Source organism: Pan troglodytes, chromosome 7 (genome assembly GCF_028858775.2).
Source record: "Pan troglodytes isolate AG18354 chromosome 7, NHGRI_mPanTro3-v2.0_pri, whole genome shotgun sequence".
Classification (NCBI taxonomy): Eukaryota; Metazoa; Chordata; class Mammalia; order Primates; family Hominidae; genus Pan; species Pan troglodytes.
The window spans coordinates 133,349,619-133,372,496 of NC_072405.2; the positions used below are offsets into that span (position 1 = coordinate 133,349,619).

The window sequence follows — 22,878 nt, forward strand, 5'->3', positions numbered from 1 at the left end:
GTCATTCAAAAGGTAGCTTAGAACACAATGATACTGGCAATGTGTCCTTCTAAATAAGCGGGATCTTTTTCTGTTGCTTCAGTATTTCCCCAGTAATAGAAGAGGGACATACATACAACCTGCTTCCTGTCACCTCACCTTGTGATGAGTGAAGTTGGCCTGTCGAAGGCCCAAGATACAGACTGGGATGTTCACCCTCGAGGAAAAAAAAAAAAAAAAGGGCTCAGGAATGTCATGGCACCTGCTACCTAGTCTGTGTGTGCCTTATGAGGAAACAGGATTAAACTAATTTTATAAAGTTCCAGGACTCAGATCCATGGGTAGAAGCTATAAAAATGCCATAAAGCATGCTACAATCAGATATGACTCCTCACTCAAAGTTAGCAAGCATCCTCCTTCATTAAAATGAAAACCCAGGAATTCTGCATCCAGGAATGAATCCAGCAAAAAATACTGGGTACTTCCTAAATGCTCTTCAAGAGATAATTGGTTACACAAATTATGTGATATCTAAGAGACAGCAGAGCAGGGACATGGAAACTTAACACAGACAACCTTCAAGTTGCACATTTTAATTTACAATTTTTACCAATAAAAAGGATTAGTTTACAAAAAGGGAAGTCCTTTATACAAAATAAGAATTTTTTTTTTTTCCATTTGTAAAGAGAATCCACTGTCATGTTTTGCCTTGTCAAGTCAAAACTCAAATAGCTTGTTTTGGTAAAATTATTCCAGAAACATAATCCAGACAAAATCAATAACGTCATCAGCTTCCTAACCATGTTTAAGAGGAATAACTTCATGAACATTTTGCCCTGAACTGAAGAGTTCTAAATACTTGTAAACCTTTAGGAAAAAATGACTGCTCGCAGGCAGCTGACTGGTAAGAGGGTACACCAGAGACTCCGGGTCACTCACTGTCAGAATATTCTTATACATACAATGAGTCTCCACGCCTGTACAATGAGTGTACGTGCAACATAATTGGAGTAATGGCCTCTAAAATTTTACAAGTAAACTTTATTGTGGCCACAGATGAACAACAAAACATATGATAGTTAAGGTTCAGACTCTCCCACCTATTTTATCATATAAATTAAATATGGAGAGGTACACACAAACTCTATTCAAAATGAGAAGTTGTTTGCCAACTCTCATTTCCTAGGATAACACACATCACACTGTTTAAGAGCGGGGGAAAGAATAGTCATACTGTTAAGAGCACAATGTTTCCTGAAAAGAAACTGATCAAAACGTTTGAAGCCTTTTTAGTTGCCTCAAAGTATGACAGCCACTCAATACTGCTCCTAACAGTCTGCTTTCAGATAACGTCATAAAATAAAATAACTGTGTGAAAAGCCATGGCCTTCAAAAAACTTTATTTGGTTATGAGCCAAGCTCTGATAGGAAAAGCCCACCTACGAAAAAAAGGTGTGGGTATTTAAGCTGGTCTGATTCACAGAGCTCGTACATTCATGACTCAAAATAACACACCCTCAAACCCAAATGATTCTAAAGCCATTTCAACCTTAAATCATGTTATTCCCTTAGATGTGCTTACATTAGCTTTAAAAAATGATCTACGTGCAGAGAGGAGCTGCACCTTCCTCACAATTAATTGAAACATGACCAAAAAATGGGGGATAGGCAAAAAAATGACATTTAAATAGCATATGAGGGTCTCTCCTCCTTTACTCAATGAACACATATCCAGAATGAGATCGAAATGGAATCAATGCCCAGCAGCCTCTCAAAGAGAGCATCTCCCTGTAGCCGACATGATCTGGATCCTCCTAACACAAAGCAACCCAACTACTCCAGCTACACAAAGCCAGTAGGCCTACATATGAAACGCAAAGGAGTTGCATCCCCCATGGTTTAAACCTAACCCGTGGTAGCTGCAACTCCACTACCGTCTAGATCACTTAGCTCAGGAAACAAACACCCAGCAACAACCCTCGTATCTCATTAATACCAATCTGTGGCCCTCACTGACTTAGTGGTACTTTTTTATAAAAATATCTGAAGAAGTGGCAAACAGTTACAACGGATGTCAGGTCGAAGCAATTCCAAAAGCTGAGAAAACGCTTCATCCGCTGCTTGTCTTCTCCCCCTATTGCTACAGTTCTGCCACCAAAGGGGGAAAATTACGTGAATATGATTGTTGTGACCAAGCCTTGGCAAAAGTCAATAAATAACAGAATCTGTCAAGGGCAGAGCAATTTTATGGGCAACCTCTTCTAGCTGTAAATGTGGGGGTTGGGAAAAGTGGGAGGGAGGCATGTGTGCAAGAAAGAGATAAGGGTCCTTTTGAGAAGGGTTTGGTGACCCAGCCCCAGCTCTCCAGCTCAATGCCAGCAGACTAGGACCCGCTAAAACCCATTATTCAGACGGAAAGGGGAGAAGAGAAGACACCAAAAAATGTAGTCAGTTTTGCAATTTGCACAGTTGGTATTTGTTCTTCACAGCAGTAAGGACTTGAATGAGAATCGTGAAACTTGTGGAACACTTATATTTTTCTTCAGGATTTAAGAAACTTTGTCTCGTACTGAAAGACTACATTCAGTGTGGGTCAGGTCCAACAGTGTTAGCCAGAACGCAGTTGTTAAGCGCACCCAGCACTGGGAGGAAATGTGGCTTGAGAGGAGCGGCTGCCCGAGGCCGCCCCTTCACTGGTCTCCAAGTCGAAAGCCCTGGCCCCAGTTGTGTCTCCCGCCTCCGCCATTCTGATCAGCAGCTCGCCTCATGCTAGCAGGGGGCACACCAAATCCTGATACTCCTCCTCTCCTACTGGGCAGCCAGCGGTACCTGGTGCAGAAAGACGGGGACACAAACGGAGAGAAGAGAACAAAGTCACTTCCACATAGTTATCTGACCTCCAAGAACACCTCCCTCTCCTGCTGTTCCCATGGCACTTGTCATGTTGAAGGCGGCGAGGGACAACGTCTTATTTAACTTTGTCTTTTCTGTGCTCAGCTCCATGACCTGACCACAGACGGCATTCGTTTTTCATGTTTCTTAAATGTATTCAGATTTCAGCTAAATTCACACTCTGAACGTTTTTTTCTGTGCTTATAAAAGTAATCCATGCAGAACAGTATGGAAACAAAAATATTACACCCACAAGCCCAGCAACCAAAGAATGACTGATAGCATTTTGGTATATCTAAATATGGCTCAAACTGGATCAAAGGATACAAAATACATTCACTTTCAAAGGCCAAATCCACAGCCTGCGTGTTTGAGCCTTGCACAGCATTTCTAAAAGGCTCTCAGCTGAGCCCATCAAAGGAGACGGGGGAAGAAGGCTTTCTATGTTGGAAGTATGGCTATGTTTTAAAATTTATTCAGAATCTGCCTTCCAGGTACATTCTTCCCTTCTCACAGATGGTGGGAGAGCTGGGGCCCCAGAAGGTTAGATGATTTCCCACCTTAAAATTAATAAAGTAAGAGTTCACAGAACAGCTAAGAGAACTTAAACCCAAGCCTACACTCTCAATAGTATTTTCCAACTATTTCCCATCTTTGACTCTTTTATTAGTAAACTGAGAATGTGTTTAAACCTATTCCACTTAGCAGATCCTAATGTTTAAAATTTTGCTTGAAGGCAGAGAGCATGATCTGATACCTCCGCTTAAACCCTTCTTGGCAGCAAGAGTAAGTCATGACAGGTGACTTGTCCACAGCAGAAACCCTGAAGAGGACAGGCTTTATACTTGACCTTATACTAGAGCAGTTACTATGTGAATTTACTCAGTAATTATTGCCTTACACTAGGTGCTGCCTGCTTATAAATCCATCTGATCTTCACAATAACCCCATGAGGTAGGCATTACTATTACTCCTGTTTTATAAACAAGAAAATTGAGCCAACACTGAGTGAAGCGCTTCAAAAGTGACAGGATTCCAACCTAGTCAGCCTGGCTCCAGAGCCTGCGCCCTGCACTACTTGTTATACTACATGCATCCTGCCTGGGAAGGGACAGCAGTCAGTGACTGGAGTCTGTTTACATCATACTCGATACCTTCATGCCTCTTCCCAAAACAGACAACAACTCAGGGTTTTTTTTTGTTTTTTTGTTTTTTTTTTTTGAGACGGAGTCTCATTCTGTCGCCAGGCTGGAGTGCAGTAGCATGATCTCAGCTCACTGCAACCTCCACCTCCCGGGTTCAAGCGATTCTCCTGCCTCAGCCTCCCGAGTAGCTGGGACAACAGGCGCCCGCTACCATGCCCAGCTAATTTTTGTATTTTTAGTAGAGCCAGGGTTTCACCATGTTAGCCAGGATGGTCTCGATCTCCTGACCTCGTGATCCACCCCCGTCGGCCTCCCAAAATGCTGGGATTACCGACGTGAGCAACCACGCCTGGCCAAAAACCCCTTTTAAACACAAAGTTTAGTGTGTACAGAGAAGATATAACTATTCTAAATGGAATGGAAAATGGTGATACAAATGTATCAGCATTCCATTTAGAAAAGCAGTTATACCTTCCTATACTCACCTCCTCCATTTTAAACAAATACAGCTTTACCATTAAATCAAAATGTATTTTCCAAGTGCTGGCTTCTCAACATCCATGCCTTTTGGTACAATAATATTCCTCCAAAGTACATAATAAAATAGAACACTTGCAGAAGAAAATGCTAGGGCTGTCTTGCTTTGCTACTCACTCTAAGACAATATGGAAGCCATCTCCACTGCTTAAGTAGATAGTGAAATTAAATGCAAATAATTAGTATAAAAAGATACCCAATTATACATAATCAACAAAAATTTATGGTAATTTCAAAGCAGTTACTGCTTTTGCAAGGAGCTGTATTTTGTCATCTGATCTTTATGCAAAATTTAGCAGAAGGACTTCCCCCAACAGAGAAAGTTCAAGTGGAAGGCAGGCTCCAGGGCTCGCTGATTTTGCCACTAGAATCTTGTATCCTGTGTTGCCCACAACTGAGAAGTAGCTACAAGCCGTTAAGTTAGAATATGGCCATTTAAAGTAAAGTAACTGTTGGCTGCCCCCCAAAAGCACCAAGCTTTTTTTAATTGATGCATCTGCCATCCTACTTGATAAACCTAGATCAGAAAGCCAAACCTGCTGTTATTATGTCCTTTGATAATTAGAAACCAGATTGGTCATTTGTTTTTTTAGCCTGAAGGCAATTCAAGGCTCAGAAGAGAAACAAGTTTCTTTTTATTCTCTTAAAGAAAAACACACACACCACAACCACGAATATGGTATATCTCTGTATATTACAGTTCACAATTTGAAAAGTCTTTGAAAAACATACCCCTACCCTATAAAAGGAAGGGGAAAAAGAGGAGGCCTGCTCAAGTTTTACTGCCCTCACTGATCCCTTAGAGGAATGACAGAACTGCAAAACATTAAAATTAGCAAGATGTGGAAGGGTTTGGTTTGTTTGTTTTTTTAAAGCTTTCAAATGCAAGCTATTACTGCATATCCCTGATATGAGATTAGGCATGATTGTCAGGCAGGCTGTGACACCCAGATGGTGATTTAACTGGCCCGTTCTTCGACAGCCTTTTGCCTCACTGACAGAACGGTCACACGACTATTACATGCTTCTGGGTGTGTGCGCGTCTCCTCTCAGATCGTCAAAATCCTGCTCTCCTACCCCCACCTTTAGGAATATGGCAGCTAGCTTTACCTACCGAGAACCCGCTACTGTGCTTCCCAACGGTGTATCTTACTTCATGCAGTCCTGTGAGACAGGGGCTTCTCCCACAATTTACAGGCTTGCAAACTGAAGCTTGGAGGTTTGATTAAGTAACTTTCCCAGTATAAAAACTGCTATCTGAGGGGACTGGGATTCAAATCCAAGTTTGTCTCAAAAATCAAAGCTGTTGCCCTTACCAGCCCACTTCAGTAAACCCTAAAAGCAGATAAAGAGCACAAACTCCCAGGGGGTTGGGACTATACAAACCTCAAGTCTCTCATTTTAACGCTGAACAGTCCTGTAAAATGTCTACTCCATAGTATTTAATATAAAAATGTTTAAAATTGCTGACCAACACGCTAACTTACCCTTCCTTGGGCAAAATCATGGGTAAAAACTGATGGGCCAAGAAAAGACACCCCACTAACCTGTGACTCTGCCCATTCCCCAGCCTACTGTTTCGCACGCTGGAGTTGCATCAGGTCCCTCAGCAGGCTCAGAGAGCTGAGATGCCTCCTGTAATGTTGGAATCTAGTTGTCAGTGGTCCCTGGCTAAAAGACTAACAGGAAGGCAACTGAGCCTAAGCTTTAATCCCTAACTTCCTGTGACTGTGTGACTAGGATAAGTCACTTGTTGCCTCAGGTTTCTCCAGATGGGGCATAGGGGTAAATCATACTCCTCATGGAGCTCTCATTAGGATGCACTAAGAACACAGGCAGTAAAATGTTAGATGAGACAGGACAAAAACACTTACAAAAACTGAGGTGTGGATAGAAAATTTCTTCCTCCCAAGTCCATTGGGTATCTGAACATTAGGAAAAAATAAAGATGTCCAACCAGATTTCCAATAAGCTCATTGATTACCCTGCAAAGAGAGCCAAATGAGTTTAAAGACATTCAAGCAATAGAGATGCACCAAGTTTTAACTAACAGCATAAGGAAGAGAGCCTTCAAGGCAGCCCATTTAGTCCCTGGGAGTCTGTGAGAGCTGACAGTGAGCACTTTTGTAGTCTGAGTGGCAAATGCATTCTGAGGGAGACGGGAAAATCAGTCCTGCTGAACCAATGAGGCCTGCCGCTCTTCAAGGCCAGCAGCCCCTCTGACCTCTCTTTCAAGCACCAGCCCATCCTCAAAATATTGTTTTTGCTACTTCCTGCCTCAAGAGTTGGGGAAGTTGCAAAGCATGCTTCTGAATGCTTTCAGTCATGAATATTGTATTTATAAAATGTGGGCAAACATGAAGGCTACCAAGAGAGAAGCGTGGGAGTAAGGAAAAGAGGAACAATAAATGCCTGTTCCCCCTTTCCTGGAGCCATTAAGCACTTCTCCCTTGCCTCTTGTACCCTTGAGTGTAAGACACCACAGAGATCACTTAGGAAAGCCAACTTGCACCCTGAAATCAACGCTGACCTTCTTCAGTTTTCTCTTGGCTTACATACAGGTCACCTCAAGAGTGTATAGATCTACTGTTACTATTACATATCCTCTTTGTCTTCACCTGCAACATGATTCCCGTCAGGGGCAAATCAACACCTGCAACTACTTCAGACTTCACCTTCCTGAGTGGAAGAGCAGCTTTACCAAGTTCAGAATGTGCTTTGCTCTAAACAGTCTGCTCCATCCATTCACTTCTCCCCAGCAATATGCAGAAGAAGTTAGGATCACACAGAGCAAATATGTCAGACACATGAAGAACCAGCAATATAAAAATGGATTGAAATATTAAAAGTAGTTTGTAGTATAAGAAATGGGAGTTCTGGCTGGGTGCAGTGGCTCATGCCTGCAATCCCAGCACTTTGGGAGGCCAAGGCGAGCAGATCATTTGAGGTCAGAAGTTTGAGACCAGCCTGGGCAACACAGCGAAACCTCATCTCTACAAAAAATACAAAAATTAGCTGGGTGTGGTGGTGCACGCCTGTAATCCCATCTACTCGGGAAGCTGAGGCATGAGAATTGCTTGAACCTGGGAAGCAGAGGTTGCAGTGAGCCAAGATCACGCCACTGCACTCCAACCTCAGTGACAGAGCGAGACCCCATCTTGAAAAAATAAGTAAGTAAATAAATAAACAGAAAAAATGAAGAAATGGGAGTTCTTAGAGAAGTTGCATCTTGGTATCCTCCCTTTAAAATTCTGACTGGATAAATTAAAGCTATTCCTATGTCTAGCTCTAATTCCTGACCAATAGACTAGATATTTGACCCTGGTTGGCCAAAAGTTCTGTATTATCATCCAGGCATGGTGGCTCATGCCTGTAATCCCAGCACTTTAGGAGGCCAAGGCAGGCAGATCATTTGAGGTCAGGAGTTTGAGACCAGCCTGGCAAACATGGCAAAACCCCATCTCTACTAAAAATACCAAAAAAAAAAAAAAAAAAATAGCCGGGCATGGAGGCGGGCACCTGTAATCCCAGCTACTCGGGAGGCTGAGGTAGGAGAATTGCTTGAACCCATGAGGCAGAGGTTACAATGAGCCAAGATCGCACCATTGCACTCCAGCCTGGGCAACAAAAGTGAAACTTCGTCTCAAAAAAAAAAAAAAAAAAAAAAAAGTTCTGTATCATCAAACCACTTGCAAAATTGTATCCTATCTAAGAATCTGGATTTCTATGACCGATCGGCAGTTTCCAAGGCATTCTGGAAATGCCTTAAGAATATAAGACATAGTAATTTTATACATAGCTCTTAGAGGAGCCAACTCAGACAAAAATTAGGTCTCTGTTTGCCCAATCAGAATAGTGAATCCAGAAATACATATTTATTCCTGTACTATACACATAGGAACATACTGTGTGTAACAATAAGTTAACAAAATCACAACCATTCAAGGTTAAATATGCTTAAAGCCCTGCAATCTAATCAATTCAGTTGAAGTGAAATTATTCCATAAATATAGGGTTCTAATGCGTCAATGTTGAGATTCTTTAAAGTTGTATAAAGGTTAGAGAAAGATAAAAACTAATGGAAATTTTCCAAGGATTAGTTTCCAATTAAATAAATCTAATATCACTTACGAGCCTCCGATGATATAGTTGAATCCAAGGATAACCCAGGGTAAATAGCAGGCCTAGGATGGAATGAATATATGCAAATGTGAGTAGCCACACCTGACGAGGACACAGCTACTACGGGGACTAAAGTGGGTAAGGATACACTGACAAGGGCTTTATATAAATCCTCTGGAAGGTCACTGCAAAATTTCTAGGATCAATCTAGCATTATTCCCACTATACTTAAACCTTCCTATCTAAAACTAGACTTAATTGTGTACTTGTAACTGGAAGGACACAGTACTTTGCCCACAGGTCTGATGCAATACAGGCCCTGCTGAACTGCTATAAACAAACAGCTTCAAAAAGCAGATGAGTGTCCTACAGATGCTACTAAAAGCAAGGCCCATGACAGAATCACACTAAGATTCCAGTCAACAAATTGCTACAAATAAAATAAACATACCCCATCTTTTTAGGTTCTTCTTTTACTTATCTTGCAAAATTCCTCTGAATTTTTATCTCATTATGCATTGATATCTTAAACTAATACTCTCCCAAATAAGAAAGCTCTCCAGATGAACTCAACATTTGAGCCCCTTACCAAATCCAAGACATCATACCAAGAGCTAAAGGAGTTGCAAGAAACTTCACAAACTAGGAAAGAGAGGGTTATACTTAAATAACTTTACAGCTACATGTGCTAAGTACTAAAGAGAAACACAAAGTATTGAAAAAGCCCAAACGTAAGACTAATTCTAGGCAGGAGATTCAGGAAATATGTTCAGTTCCAACTCAAATTAAGAATGGGTAGGATTTATACAAAGAAGAGAACCAAGATGTTACAGGTGGAAAATTGTGAAAGAATGTACAAAGAGAAGTGTTTGGGGACAAAAACAATCTGTTTCAGCTACAGTATAAAGCAAATAACAGGGAACGAGGGAGGGGTAAGAACAGATTTTTAAAGCAGGGTTTCACATGAGTTATCTCTCCTTCTCTCTAACACAGACACATCAGATCACTCAGGGACATAACCTTGAGGGGCCCGAGGTACAGAGGGAGTGAAGAAACAAAGGCCAGCAACGGACTCCAGGCTGGCTAATTAAATAGAGCTGGGATTGAGGAGGGCAGAAAGGGGCTTGCCTATGGTACACTGCTCTGCAGTGACCCCTTCTGGATGAGTCAGAAAGTACATCTCTGGACTGAAGAGGGATTTCTGCAGACAAATGAAAAGGACACTTTTCCAACCAAGGCAAAGTACCTTAAATCGTGTTCCAAACCAAAATGATACAATCATGTCTCTGTTCAGCTGGGCCCAGACATAAAGTACTGACATGATCAGAGGAATCATCAGCAACTGCAAAAGAAGTCGACATGTAAAAACCAGGCTCCAGAGGCACTTAAAAAAGGTGTACATCTACTATGCTTTTTACCCCGCCTCTTCACAACAATCCTCACCAGGGTAAAGGGAAACTCAACTGATCAGAATTATAAATTGATCCTATTATTTATCATACAATGAATATTACAAAATCCTATAATAAAATACAACAAAACTATATTATTTTAGATGGATTCAGAAATATAAGAGTCAAGCTCCGTTATTTACAAAAAGTAAGCAACAAAGCATTACCATATAATCTCAATTTTTAAAAAACATCCATATACATGCCTAGAAAATACTAGACAACCATTGTTGTCACATGCCTAGAAAATACTAGACAACCATTATTGTCAATGTTCAAACACCAAAAAGAGGCCAGAAATGAGCAAGGAAAGCAATGATTTAGATAGCTCATGTAAGATCTTCAAAGATTTAGCTGACTTAAGATCCTCAAAATAAAACAGCTATAGGCCAGGCACGGTGGCTCACGCCTGTAATCCCAGCACTTTGGGAGGCCGAGGCAGGCGGATCATGAGGTCAGGAGTTCAAGACCAGCCTGGTGACATGGTGAAACCCCATCTCTACTAAAAATACAAAAATTAGCCAGGTGTGGTGGTGTGCATCTGTAATCCCAGCTACATGGGAAGCTGAGGCAGGATAATCACTTGAACCCGGGAGGCGGAGGTTGCAGTGAGCCAAGATCAAGCCACTGCACTCCAGCCTGGGCAACACAGCAAGACTCCATCTCATAAATAAATAAATAAAATAGTTGTAATTCTATAATTTCAAAATACCACATAATTAACCCCATAGTTAATGCAATTTCAACTTCTGACAAAGGCCACTAATAGTATATTTGAAACAAATAAAAGGGCAAATAGATAGTTTAAATGGACACTTACCTGCATATCCATTGCTAAGCCAGTAATCTTGGTTTGTAAAGTTAAAGATCAGACATAAAAAAGCATTCTGTACCTCGTCAAGACTGATGTGGTTATTTTCCTCCCATTTAAAAGTTCACTTGGCCAGGTGTAATTTGGCTCATGCTTGTAATCTCTGTACTTTGGAAGGCCAAGATGGGAGGACTGCTTGAGGCCAGGAGTTCCAGACCAGCCTGGGCAACATAGCAAGACCCCATCTCTAATTTATATACATATTTTTTTAATTAAAAAAATTTTTAAGTTAATTCCAGTGTTCTGAAGGAAAATACTTTTCTATAGTTCAGATTGCTTAAAACATTCCACAACACAAAGTTATCTAATCTTCATTATGCATATTCCATTAGACGATACCATGACAAGGACACAGTAGAAATCAACAGCTTCTGCATATGACTTAGTCTGGTCATCTGGCATCCTTTTTCTCTGCTACTGCATTTTAACATCTCTCCTTCAAATAAAGGATGAAGATGCCTGTAGCCTTTGAAGGAAATAATCATTCTACTTACATTCTCAGGACTCTATAGCATGGTTAAAGTCCAAAATATTTTTTTCCTTCCCTCAAAGGAGGGGAAAGGGCATCCACAGTGCCACATTTTCTGGCCCTCAGCCAAGTTTAAATGACAGCTGAGCCCAAAGGCAATTTTGAGCTCACCAATTTTGCACAGGACCTGAGACATCGAGAGCTGCTGCTGCTCTCACCATCTGTAAGAGTCCTGCAGTTGGAGGGCTGCTGACAACTGCTATTGATACAAAGCAGAGAAACGTACTGTGTCCCTTCCCAGAGCTGGGTACTTCACAGAGGGACTGAATTACTACGTAGGACCCCAAGAGAAGGACAGCAATGAAGTCAGAAAAGGATGCTGGTTGTAAATTAATTTTCTGATAAGGACCACAGATTTCAAAAGCTGTCTCATGGCACGGACTCTCTTTGTGCCTCAGTCAACAAGCTGTCACACATGAGAACACAGAGAACTGGGAACAAGAAGAGGGAACAGTCATAAAACTACTCAACCAAAGGTGGAAAAAAATCCCACAAATGGTAAGAGAATGCATCACTCAAGGGCTATATGATTTACTACAGTTTTTTTTAAAAAACTATAATTATTCTTATTAACGGTAGTCAACCAAGATGCAAATATTGTAATTTGAAACGTTTACAGAATATGGTCTATTTCCCCAAACCTGGAAAAAAACTGGTTTATTTCTGGCCCAAAATCACAGACTGAAGGATACCACGATGCAAATCCAGTTAAAGAGGAGCATGAATAAATAGTCTGCTGGCCTCCCATCAAAAGCTCCTGGAAACAAAAACAAGCCAAATGTCATGGTTCAGAATTTCACAACAAAGTAACATCTACATAGAGAAACACTTCAAAAAGTTACAGAAAAAGCCAAAATGAGAACATTTTAAAAACCACTCCTCTCTAAAAAAGTGAATTTTTTTAAATATCTAAACAACGTCCCCAATAAAGCCCTGAATCAAAGTTACCTGAGTAAGGTTAATCTATGCTCTCCTAACTGAATTCCAGTAAGTGACATGCTCTGACTACCACAGGCTAAAACAGACCCAGAGAAAGTACAGTCAATTCCACAGCTTCTGAGCCCTGTATCCCAAAGACCAGTGAGGCCCCCCAAGCTCCCTCCCAGCCTGTCAGCCTTTCCTTCTTGGCTCTCGCCATGACCTGATGGCCGCATTCTGGATTACATGCTTGATCCCTGTCCTCCTCCACTAGACCGTTAAGTTCTGTCAGAGGAGGAACCATGCCTGTTTTGTCTCCTATTGTGTCTCCTCCAGCATGGCTATGCTGGGAGGTACTTACCATTATTATTAGAAACACACATACACACACACAACCACCTGTACCACACTGGCCTTAGATACTGAAAAAGAAAGTCTCTGTCTTCCAGAGACGTACATTCTACCAAGGGAAAACAATGTGGGGGAAGGAGGGAATAAAGCGTCAGCCAAACCTTTCCATTGCCTCTGACTCAGTCCTCATACTGCATCTGGAAGGGAGAATGGAAAGACCTACGACCTGCTTCTTACAGATGCGGAGTTAAAGTCACATGACCAAAGTCACAGCGCTTGTTAGAACCAGAGTGACATCAAATTACTAGCACAGGGCTCCTGTCACTGCGCCATATGCCTTATTGGGCAGAATAATCAACAACGGCCTCCCGTATAAACATAATTCCTAATGCCTTCAGTTAGAAGACTTTAACAGAAGAAAAAAAAAAAAAAAGAAACAGAAATGACTGTAAGATCACTCTAGCTTGAAAGTTACTTTCCCTCCCCGTTCCACACCCCCTCACAGTTACATGATACAGCTAGTCAATTTAAAAAAAGAAACCCAACAAGTGTCAGTAAGGCAAAAAGATATATCTAAAAGAAAATAGGTTTCCAGCAAAAGTGTCTTCTACTCTCCTTTATTTCTCCCTTGATACCTCAAAGCACACTTCAGCCACAGTGTTAAGCAGGCCTAATGCTAGAGGATCACAATGATGAATCACAGCTGAAATTCTAACACAATTTCCCAATTTTAATAATAGCTGTGCTTCTTTTGATGTGGCTTTGGCTGTCTGATTCCTAAGGAGTCTTTAGACTGAGTACTTAAAATATTGTAATCATATAAATTACAGCACTATATTATCTGACATGCTTGCAACTGAGAATTTACAAATTAACTGGTTTCAAATTACAGTCTTCCAGTTCAAATCAGAAACCTCAAATAAGCCAACTCTGCTATATAACTAACAATTCAGCCAGGCAGGAAAATGTGCAGGTGGCAAACATTTTGTCAAGATGTTAACTTAAAGCTGTGTGGTTGACAGAAAACTGGGGATCAGTGAACCTGGGTTCCAGTCCTAACTGCATTAACTCAAAGAGCTCTGCAACTTTTGGGACATGTCACCACCACTCCAGATCACTGTTTTCTTATCTATGAAATAAGAGTGTTAAATAGAATGATCTCAAAAGTTCCTCTCTACACGTTCATAGCAGCTATTACTCACAATGGCCAAAAAATGAAACCAAGTCAAATGTCTATCAACTGATGACTGAATAAACAAAATGAGGTATATCCATACGATGGAATCTTAATGGTAATAAAATGGAATGAAGTACTGATACAGGCTATATGGAAGAATCTTGAAAACATTATGCTACGTAAAAGACATAAGTCACAAAAGGCAACAAGATACTGTATGATTTTAAGAAATGCCCAGAACACGCAAATCTAAAGAGTCAATAAGATCAGTGGTTTTGGTCAGGTACAGTGGCTCACGCCTGTAGTACCAGCACTTTGGGAGGCTGAGGTGGGCGAATCACTTGAGGTCAGGAGTTTGAGACCAGCCTGACCAACATGGTGAAAACCTGTCTACTAAAAATACAAAAATTAGCCAGATGTGGTGGTGCGTGCCTGTAGTCCCAGCTACTCAGGAGGCTGAGGCATGAGAATTGCTTGAACTCGAGATGCAGAGGTTGCAAAGAGCCAAGACAGTGCCACTGCACTCCAGCCTGGGCGACAGAGTGAGACCCTGTCTCAAAAAAAAAAAAAAAAAAAAAAAAAAATTAGTGGTCTCCTAAGGGTGTGGGGGAGGAAGGGATTAAATGAAAAGGGAGAATGGCTGCTAATGGTAGGGTTTCTTTTGGGGGTGGTGAAATATTACAAAAATGGGTGTGATAATGACTGTACAACTCTGTCAATATACTAAAAACCAATGAATTGTGTATACTTTAAATGGGTACGTTGTACCATATGTGAATTACATCTCAATAAAGCTGTTAAAAAATGCCTCTCAGCTCAAGCCTTTCAAAATGCTCTGTAGTTGTTGAGTAGGGAATGAGAGGGCAACTTATAAAAATCAAAGCAAATAAAAGAGACCAATGACCTAATAATCCCACAAATTTGTCCTAAATTGGTATTCAGGGAGAATAACATTACAATTTGTTGTATTACCTGACCAGGTAATAGGGTTGGATAAAGGGATTCAAAGCACAAGAAGGCAATTAAAAATAAAAGTGGCCATTGGCCAGGCGCAGTGGCTCACGCCTGTAATCCCAGCACTTTGGGAGGCTGAGGCAGGTGGATTACCTAAGGTCAGGAGTTCGAGACCAGCCTGGCCAACATGGCGAAATGCCATCTCTACCAAAAACACAAAAATTAGCCAGATGTGGGGGCATGCACCTGTAATCCCAGCTACTCGGGAGCCTGAGGCACAAGAATCACTTGAACCCAGGAGGCAGAGGTTACAGTGAGCTGAGATCACGCTACTGCACTCCCGACTGGGTGACAGAGTGAAACTGTATCTCAAAAAAAAAAAAAAAAAAAAGTGGCCATGGAATTATTGCAATTTAGGTTTAATAATAGCATTAGAATTATGTTTTAAGTCCTTATAGTTCAGAGTTAAATTCTGAAATATTTACAAATGAAATGCCTGGCATTTTGCTTCAAATAATCAGGGGTGGAGGACAGCGATAGATATAAATAAAACAAGATTGGCTATGAGATAACTATTAGAGGTGATAACCATTAGATGGTTAAGGAGGGGTTCGTACTGACACACACTATGACAGGGATGAACCTTAAAAACATTGTGCAAAGTGAAAGAAGCCAGTCACCAAAGGACATATGAAATGTCCTGAATAGGTAAATCCATATACACGGAAAGTAGATTAGTGGTTGCCAAAGGCTGGGAGGAGGGAAAGTGGGAGGTAAAGAGTGACTGCTTTGGCTTTTTTAGGGAATGATGAAAATGTTCTGGAATTAGATTGTGGTGATGGCTGCATAACATTGTGAATATACTAAAGACCACTGAATTGTACACCTTAAAATGGTTAAAATGATGAATTTTATGTTATGTGAATTTGGTCTCAGTAAAAAGAAAAAAGGTTCATTGACTTTTCCCTCCACTTTTGCATATGTTTGAAAATTTTCCAGAATAAAATTTTAAATAACTGATCATAGATGATCCACACTTAATCTATTTTACTATTGATATAACGTTTACTATCAATATAAAATAATTACTCCAGCTGGGCACAGTGGCTCACGCCTGTAATCCCAGCACTTTGGGAGGTCAAGGTGGGCAGATCTCTTGAGCCCAGGAGTTCAAGACCAGGCTGGGCAACATGGTGAAACCCCATCTCTACAAAAAATACAAAAGTCAGCCAGGTGTGGCGGTTTAACACCCATACTTGTAGCTACTAGGGAGGCTAAGGTGGGAGGGTCACTTGAACCCAGGCAGTCAAGGCTGCAGGGAGCCATGACTGTGCCACTATACTCCAGTCTGGGTGACAGAGCAAGACCCTGTCTCAAAAAAAAAAAAAAAATTACTCTAACAAATTAATGCTCAATTAAGTTATACCAGAAAGGCAGACTGCTAAGCACTCGGTATCATTACGGGTCCAACTGGAACAAAGGAGAATAAAAATCACATATTCTGGTAGATTTAAAGATCAAACCCCTAATATGGTGGTGAGAGGCCTAGTTGTCAGTTTCACTTCTGCCAAGTTACTTCACTTCCTTGAATCTCCAATTCATCTTTTGGTAAAACTCAGGAAATAAACTAGGTTCCTCCCAATAGTAATATAATAGTCTATGACCTTACACTTTGTATTAATACAATTTCTTTCTTTTTAAAAAGAACCTAAAAGCAAATGCCAATTTAAGGAAAAATGTTACTTGACATCAAATACCCATCCTACTATTTCCCTGCAGTGATGAGACTGATTCGCAATTCTCAACCATATGAGCACTGACTTACACACACTTAAGGGTAGTTCAGAGTTCTCTATCCTGAGGTAACAGCCAGCAAGTTTATAAAGTCTCTGAAGTCAGTCAGCCTTTTCAAAGTCATTTAAATTTAACAAAATTATATCCATATTGTAACACAGTATATTGATGTATTGTTTCTTTAGTATAAGTGACTCAGACAGCATATAAGGTATTGTAGGAAATAAATGACAATTCAGTAAGACACTTTTATGAAAAGATTTTTCAAACTTATCCATAATATTACATAGGTTGGCTGGGCACGTTGACTCACACCTGTAATCCCAGCACTTTGGGAGGCCGAGGCAGACAGATCACTTGAGGTCAGGAGTTTGAGACCAGCCTGGCCAACAGGGTAAAACCCCGTCTCTACTAAAAATATAAAAATTAGCCGGGTATGGTGGCAGGTGTCTGTAATCTCAGCTACTCAGGAGGCTGAGGCATGAGAATTGCTTGAACCCGAGAGGCAGAGGCTACAGTGAACTGAGATGGCACCACTGCACTCCAGCCTGGGCAACGGAGCAAGATTGTCTCAAAAAATAAATAAATAAATAAATAAATAAAATATTACATTGGTACTCATACCTGATAAACTACCATATATTATTAAATCTTGGCTACATACTGTATTTTAGAGTTGAGTTTTTCAATTAGAGAATAAATCTAGGCTTTTAATTACATAAATTGATGTTTTTCAACCCCAATCTAGGAGATATATATACTCCAGCCCAATTCTGCACTGAAGGACAAGGACTGCTGCAAAAGAAATGAGTGAGACCCTCAAAATAAATGAAAGGCACACAGCTCAGCCACTAAGGAGATGGACAAGCCATGTCAACCTCTGATCTGCTACTTTTTGCATCTATAAAATGGTAACACTGCTACTTATACCTCAGGATGTTGTGAGGATTAAAAATTGAGTAAGCTAAGTGCCTGGTGCAGTCCTGGCACAGTCACCAAGCATTTACTATCCTTATGCAGTTTCGTTTTGTAATGCTAACTGCCCTCCAAATTGCTCCAAAGTAAACACATGGATTAGTAAATGAGAAAGAAACAATGCTTAAAACAACTATGGGTAACATACCTGTTTCAAGTCGCGTAGAATACTGATATAAGAAATATAAATTGACCAAATAAAGAAATCCAGTTCCTGGACCCACAGGGAAATAAAAGGTGGCAGTGATTGGCCTCCAAATCTGTCCAGATCAAAATAAACACAGCTGTTAGTTTCTGTAAGCCTGGTTATTTCTTTCCCTTTTAACTAAACAAAATTAACAAAGCATCCTCCTCAATGAGAGGTGTGAAAGTGATCCTACCAACACAACTCAAGAAAACAACTGAAGAAAAGTGTTCACACCAAATACAATCACATCACTTTGCAAATCAATGGAATAAAACGACATCATAAAATAAGCAACAAATATTTCTAAACAAGTTGAAACAAAATCAATACTATATGAGTATATGGTTAGTCTTTGCTGAGATCAGGCATACAATTAAGCCTACATCAAAAAATGAATTACAAAGGCTTAATTTCCAACAGTACAGTAATGCCTCTATTTAGGGAAAGAATATTCTGGAATGACAAACCTTGTCCAAAAATGCCACATTCAAAGGCAGAAGTAAAACAACAATTTTTTATTCAAACCAATGCACTAAATAGGCAATAGGGGCACTTTTTCTTTAAAAACATTTCCCTGAAAAAACAAACAAAACATAAGAAGGGTCTAAAGTAACAAGCAGGCCAGGTTCGGTGGCTCATGCCTGTAATCCCAGCACTTTAGGAAGCTGAGGCAGGCAGATCACCTGAGGTCAAAAGTTCAAGACCAGCCAGGCCAACATGGTGAAACCCTGCCTCCAATAAAATTACAAAAATTAGCCAGGTGAGGTGGCGGGGGCCTGTAATCTCAGCTACTCGGGAGGCTGAGGCAGGAGAATCGCTTGAACCCAGGAGGCGGAGGTTGCAGTAAGCCAAGATCGCGCCACTACACTCCAGCCTGGGTGACAAGAGCGAAACTCCGTCTCAAAAAATTTAATTTAATTTAATTTAAATAAATTAAATAATAAAGTAACAAGTAAGCCTAATTCCCAACCTCCAGTCTCCCAGTTCCCCAACAACAGCTGATCAGTGTCTTGTATTTCCTCTAAGAAATACACGTTACTATTACTCATTCTTCTTTATCCTACTCTATATGGCACTGTTTTATACCTTGGTTCATTCCCTACAAAATATTTTAATTGGCTTCATAGTATTCCTTGTATGTGAATGTCTAAACTTTTGTTTAAACTGTTACAATGCCACAATGAATATTCTTGTATATCCTCTTTATATGTGCATATACAGAATAAGTTCCTGTCAATAAATCTGCTAGAGCAACAGACATAACCATTTATTTTGGTAGATACTGCCAAATGCCTACAAAAATGTTTGCTCAATTTATACTTCCTCCTAAAAAGTAGATGAATCCTGTATTCTCTCCATACTCTCACCATTTCATGTATTATATATTCACCAATCTGAAAACTAATTTTTATTTGCATTATGAGAAGTCAAGCACCTTTTCACGTTTTAAAAACCTGAGCATTTCCTTTATTCATTTGTTCTTCTGGATTTACATTTCTTTTTTTCCCCCCTGAGATAGGATCTTGCTCTGATGCCCAGGCTGGAGTGCAGTGGCATGATCCTAGCTCACTACAACCTCCACCTCCTGGACTCAGGTGATTCTCCCACCTCAGCCTCCCAAGTAGCTGGGACTACCAGCATGCACCACCACACCTGGCTAATTTTTATATTTTTTGTAGACACAGGGTCTCCTGATGTTGCCCAGGCTGGTCTCAAATTCCTGACCTCAAGCAATCCACCTGTCCTGGCCTCCCAAAGTGCTGGGATTACAGGCATGAGCCATCGCACCTGGCTGCATTTCCTCATACATTATGAAATTTCTCTTTCTCATCATTGCAAGCATTTTCTGATCTGTCATTAGACTTTCATGGTGTTTTTGCCATATTTTGACATACAAAAGTTTAATTAAATGTAGGCAAATGTACCCATGATGTGTCATGTTTCGAAAGTCTTTTCGCTCCAAGAATGTAAGTGTTCATGGTTTTATTTTAGCACTTTCAAGGTGCATCCAAGGAATGAGGAAGAGATCCAACTGTTTTTCTAAACAGTCACCCAGTTTTCCCAACCCCATTTACAGAGTAACCCACATTTTTTCCAATTATTTGAAAAACTACTTTCATTGAACGTTTATACTCTAGTCTCTTTTACATTAAGGTCTATTTTAACACCATTCTGTTTGGAATTGGTTCCTATGCCAATATCAAGTTATTTTAATTCCTATTTTCTATTTTTTTTTTTTTTGAGACAAGGTCTCAGTCTGTTGCTCAGGCTGGAGCGCAGTGTTTTGACCACAGCTCACTGTAACCTCAAATTTCTGGGTTCAAGCAATTCTCCACTCAGCCTCCCAAGTGGCTAGGACTACAGGCATGTACCATCACACCTGGTAATTTTGTTTGTTTGTTTTTTGAGACGGGCTCTCCCTATGTTGTCCAGACTGCTCTCAAACTACCAGCCTCAAATGATGCTCCCACCTCAGCCTCCCAAAGTGCTGAGATTATAGGCATGAGCCACTGGTCCTAGCCTAGTTTCTATTCCTTTTATAACATATTTTAATAGCTGGTAAAGTTAAACAGCTAAATAATATCTCCCCCTTTTTTTCTTCAACAATTGTCACAATTGTCTTGGTTAGTCTCAATATTTTATTTTTCTAAATGAATTAGAACCACTTTTATTATATCCATGTGATATTGATATAATTCCCAGCCAAGAAGTTTTTCATAGCTTTTAGAGTTGTCTATAGAGCTATCTCTTTCTATCTTTTTATACCTAACCACAAAAGCTGAGTATCTTACTGCCTACAATATTGAAAATTGAGCTTCGGCTGGGAGTAGCGGCTCATGCCTGTAATCCCAGCACTTTGGGAGGCCAAGGCGGGCAGATCACCTGAGGTCGGGAGTTCGAGACCAGCCTGACCAAGGTGGAGAAACCTTGTCTCTACTAAAAACACAAAATTAGCCGGGCGTGGTGGCGCATGCCTGTAATCCCAGCTACTCGGGAGGCTGAGGCAGGAGAATCGCTTGAATCCAGGAGGCAGAGGTTGCAGTGAGCCGAGATCATGACATTGTACTCCAGCCTGGGCAACAAGAGCGAAACTATGTCTCAACAAAAAAGAAAATTGAGCTTCTTGGGCTTTCCAAGCATACAACCCTAGCTGTAAATAAACTTTTGTATCTTATTTCATTCTTGTCTAATTCACTGGCTGGCACCCCCACCAGAACAATGCTAAATAGTGATTGAAGCAGATGGCCTTCCTAAACTTTTGGAAATGGCAGCAAAATGCTGGCTTTTGGTGTGAGAGATATGTGTCTATCTCATTGCACACTAGCATGTACCAAGCACAAAAGACATGGCCCCTGAATTCCTCAGAGTAGTGGGGAAGGCTGTCAAAGGAAGAAAGGGTTGGCACAAGGGAGGGGACATGTGGACTTGTTACAAAGGCCCCAAGAATTGCAAGAGCACAATAACTGAATGGGTACTGCTAACAATTCAAGTGTGGCTGGAGTGGAGGACGTCAGTCACGGGGACTGGCCACATACAGACTGGCCAGTTCCATTCTCCAAGTACAGGAATGTAACCCTCAGAGCTTAATTCCTTGTAGAGGGAAATGCGATGTGCATACCAAAAAAGTGACTTTCCAAGAAACGTGTATTAAACCAGAAAAATAAAATAGGTTAACATTTGGTTTGATTCATTCACAACTTTATCACAGAAACAGGATAGTTTAGTGGAAAGGGAACTGGAGATGACTTGAGAAGACCTGGGTTTAAGTTTTTGCTTATAAGTCACCACTTCCGAGCCTCAATTTCCATAGTTCATTTTTTTTTAAAGAAATCAATAAATTAATGTGCTACTCAGCTTATTTACACACACTGATTCAGGAGACGGATTTCATAGATGAGGAAACAGGATGAGAAAAGGTTAAGTATCAGCCAGTAAGTGGTGAAGCTAGAATTTTATCCCAGACAGTCTGACTCCAGAGTTTGTGATACTGAGCCCCTATTTTTACAATCCCTCTCACAAATGGCATCAGTATTATGAGGTACAATTACAATTAGTGTAAGTGTTCACTACTACAGGCACTTGTATAATCCTGAAATAGACTCAGAGTAAACCTACTAATTAATTCTCTGTGCTTAAGAAAAGGACTGGGAGTAAAGACCAGAAGCAAACCCTCTAGGTAGCCCTGGACCCTTGGAAAAGTATGGACGTCAAATTGGCTTCATCATCTACCCAATGACATTATCCTATGACTTCTGCCTTCCTTATCTTACAGGATTTGTAAAAGGTTGGAATTAAGAAAGTGAATTAAAAAGATACTATGTAAAAAGAATTAATATGTGTGGGTGTGTTAATTGTATTATCACAATCTTTTCAGAAACACCCGCTAACCAGTTTTTATAAATTCATATTTCAACTACCCCCATATTCCTATAAGTTACTCAAGGCCTGGTTTTGGAAAAGAAACCTCGTTTTTGTCTGACTACATTTTCTCTAATGCTGATGACATAAGACTATTTTTAGTCACTGTTTGCACCTGTTCTTTGGAAATCAGTGTCTGTCAAAATATCTCACTTCTTTTCCCTGTTCATTAAGCCTACCCTTGAGTTATACTTGCTTTCATTGATCTAAAAGACTTAATATTATTTTTGTGTTACTTTAAAATTATAATCTGAAAACACCAGAAGACAGCTTATCTCTAGAAGGACACAGTGTAACATATTTCGGAAATCCCCATTGTAAGTATCCAACTAAATCCCATTTTTTCCTCGACCTGATATGTAAACAGTAAGGAGAAGGAACTGGCTTTACGTTCAGTGCCAGGAGTGAAGAGGCCCATTTTCAACCCTGGAAAGCCTAAGAGGCAGCCAACTGCAGCACAAAGAGCCACGACTTGCAGACAGAGGACTGCCTGCCTCACACTTACTGAGAGGACTCGTGGGGGAGTATCTCATTTTAAGTCCACAGCAACCTCAAGGCCAGGCCCATAATGATCCCA

General features: G+C 40.5%; 1 protein-coding gene across 3 annotated transcripts in view; it reads right to left on the reverse strand.

The window, feature by feature from the left end:
- Positions 1-556: 556 nt before the first annotated feature.
- DERL1 (derlin 1) overlaps positions 557-22,878 on the reverse strand; it is a 29,957-nt gene continuing 7,635 nt past the window's right edge. The window contains exons 2-8 of one of the 3 annotated variants that reach the window (XM_519933.7): positions 17,844-17,955; positions 12,219-12,283; positions 10,947-10,973; positions 9,922-10,017; positions 8,685-8,737; positions 6,428-6,538; positions 557-2,808 (exon numbers count right to left, since the gene is read on the reverse strand). In XM_519933.7, the coding sequence (XP_519933.1) occupies positions 2,670-2,808; positions 6,428-6,538; positions 8,685-8,737; positions 9,922-10,017; positions 10,947-10,973; positions 12,219-12,283; positions 17,844-17,955 (603 nt within the window). In that variant the 3' untranslated portion in view covers positions 557-2,669. Of the gene's footprint in view, positions 2,809-6,427; positions 6,539-8,684; positions 8,738-9,921; positions 10,018-10,946; positions 10,974-12,218; positions 12,284-12,956; positions 13,010-17,843; positions 17,956-22,878 lie in introns of those variants that run through there. The other 2 variants (XM_024345268.3, XM_054656987.2) reach the window with 2 other exon arrangements.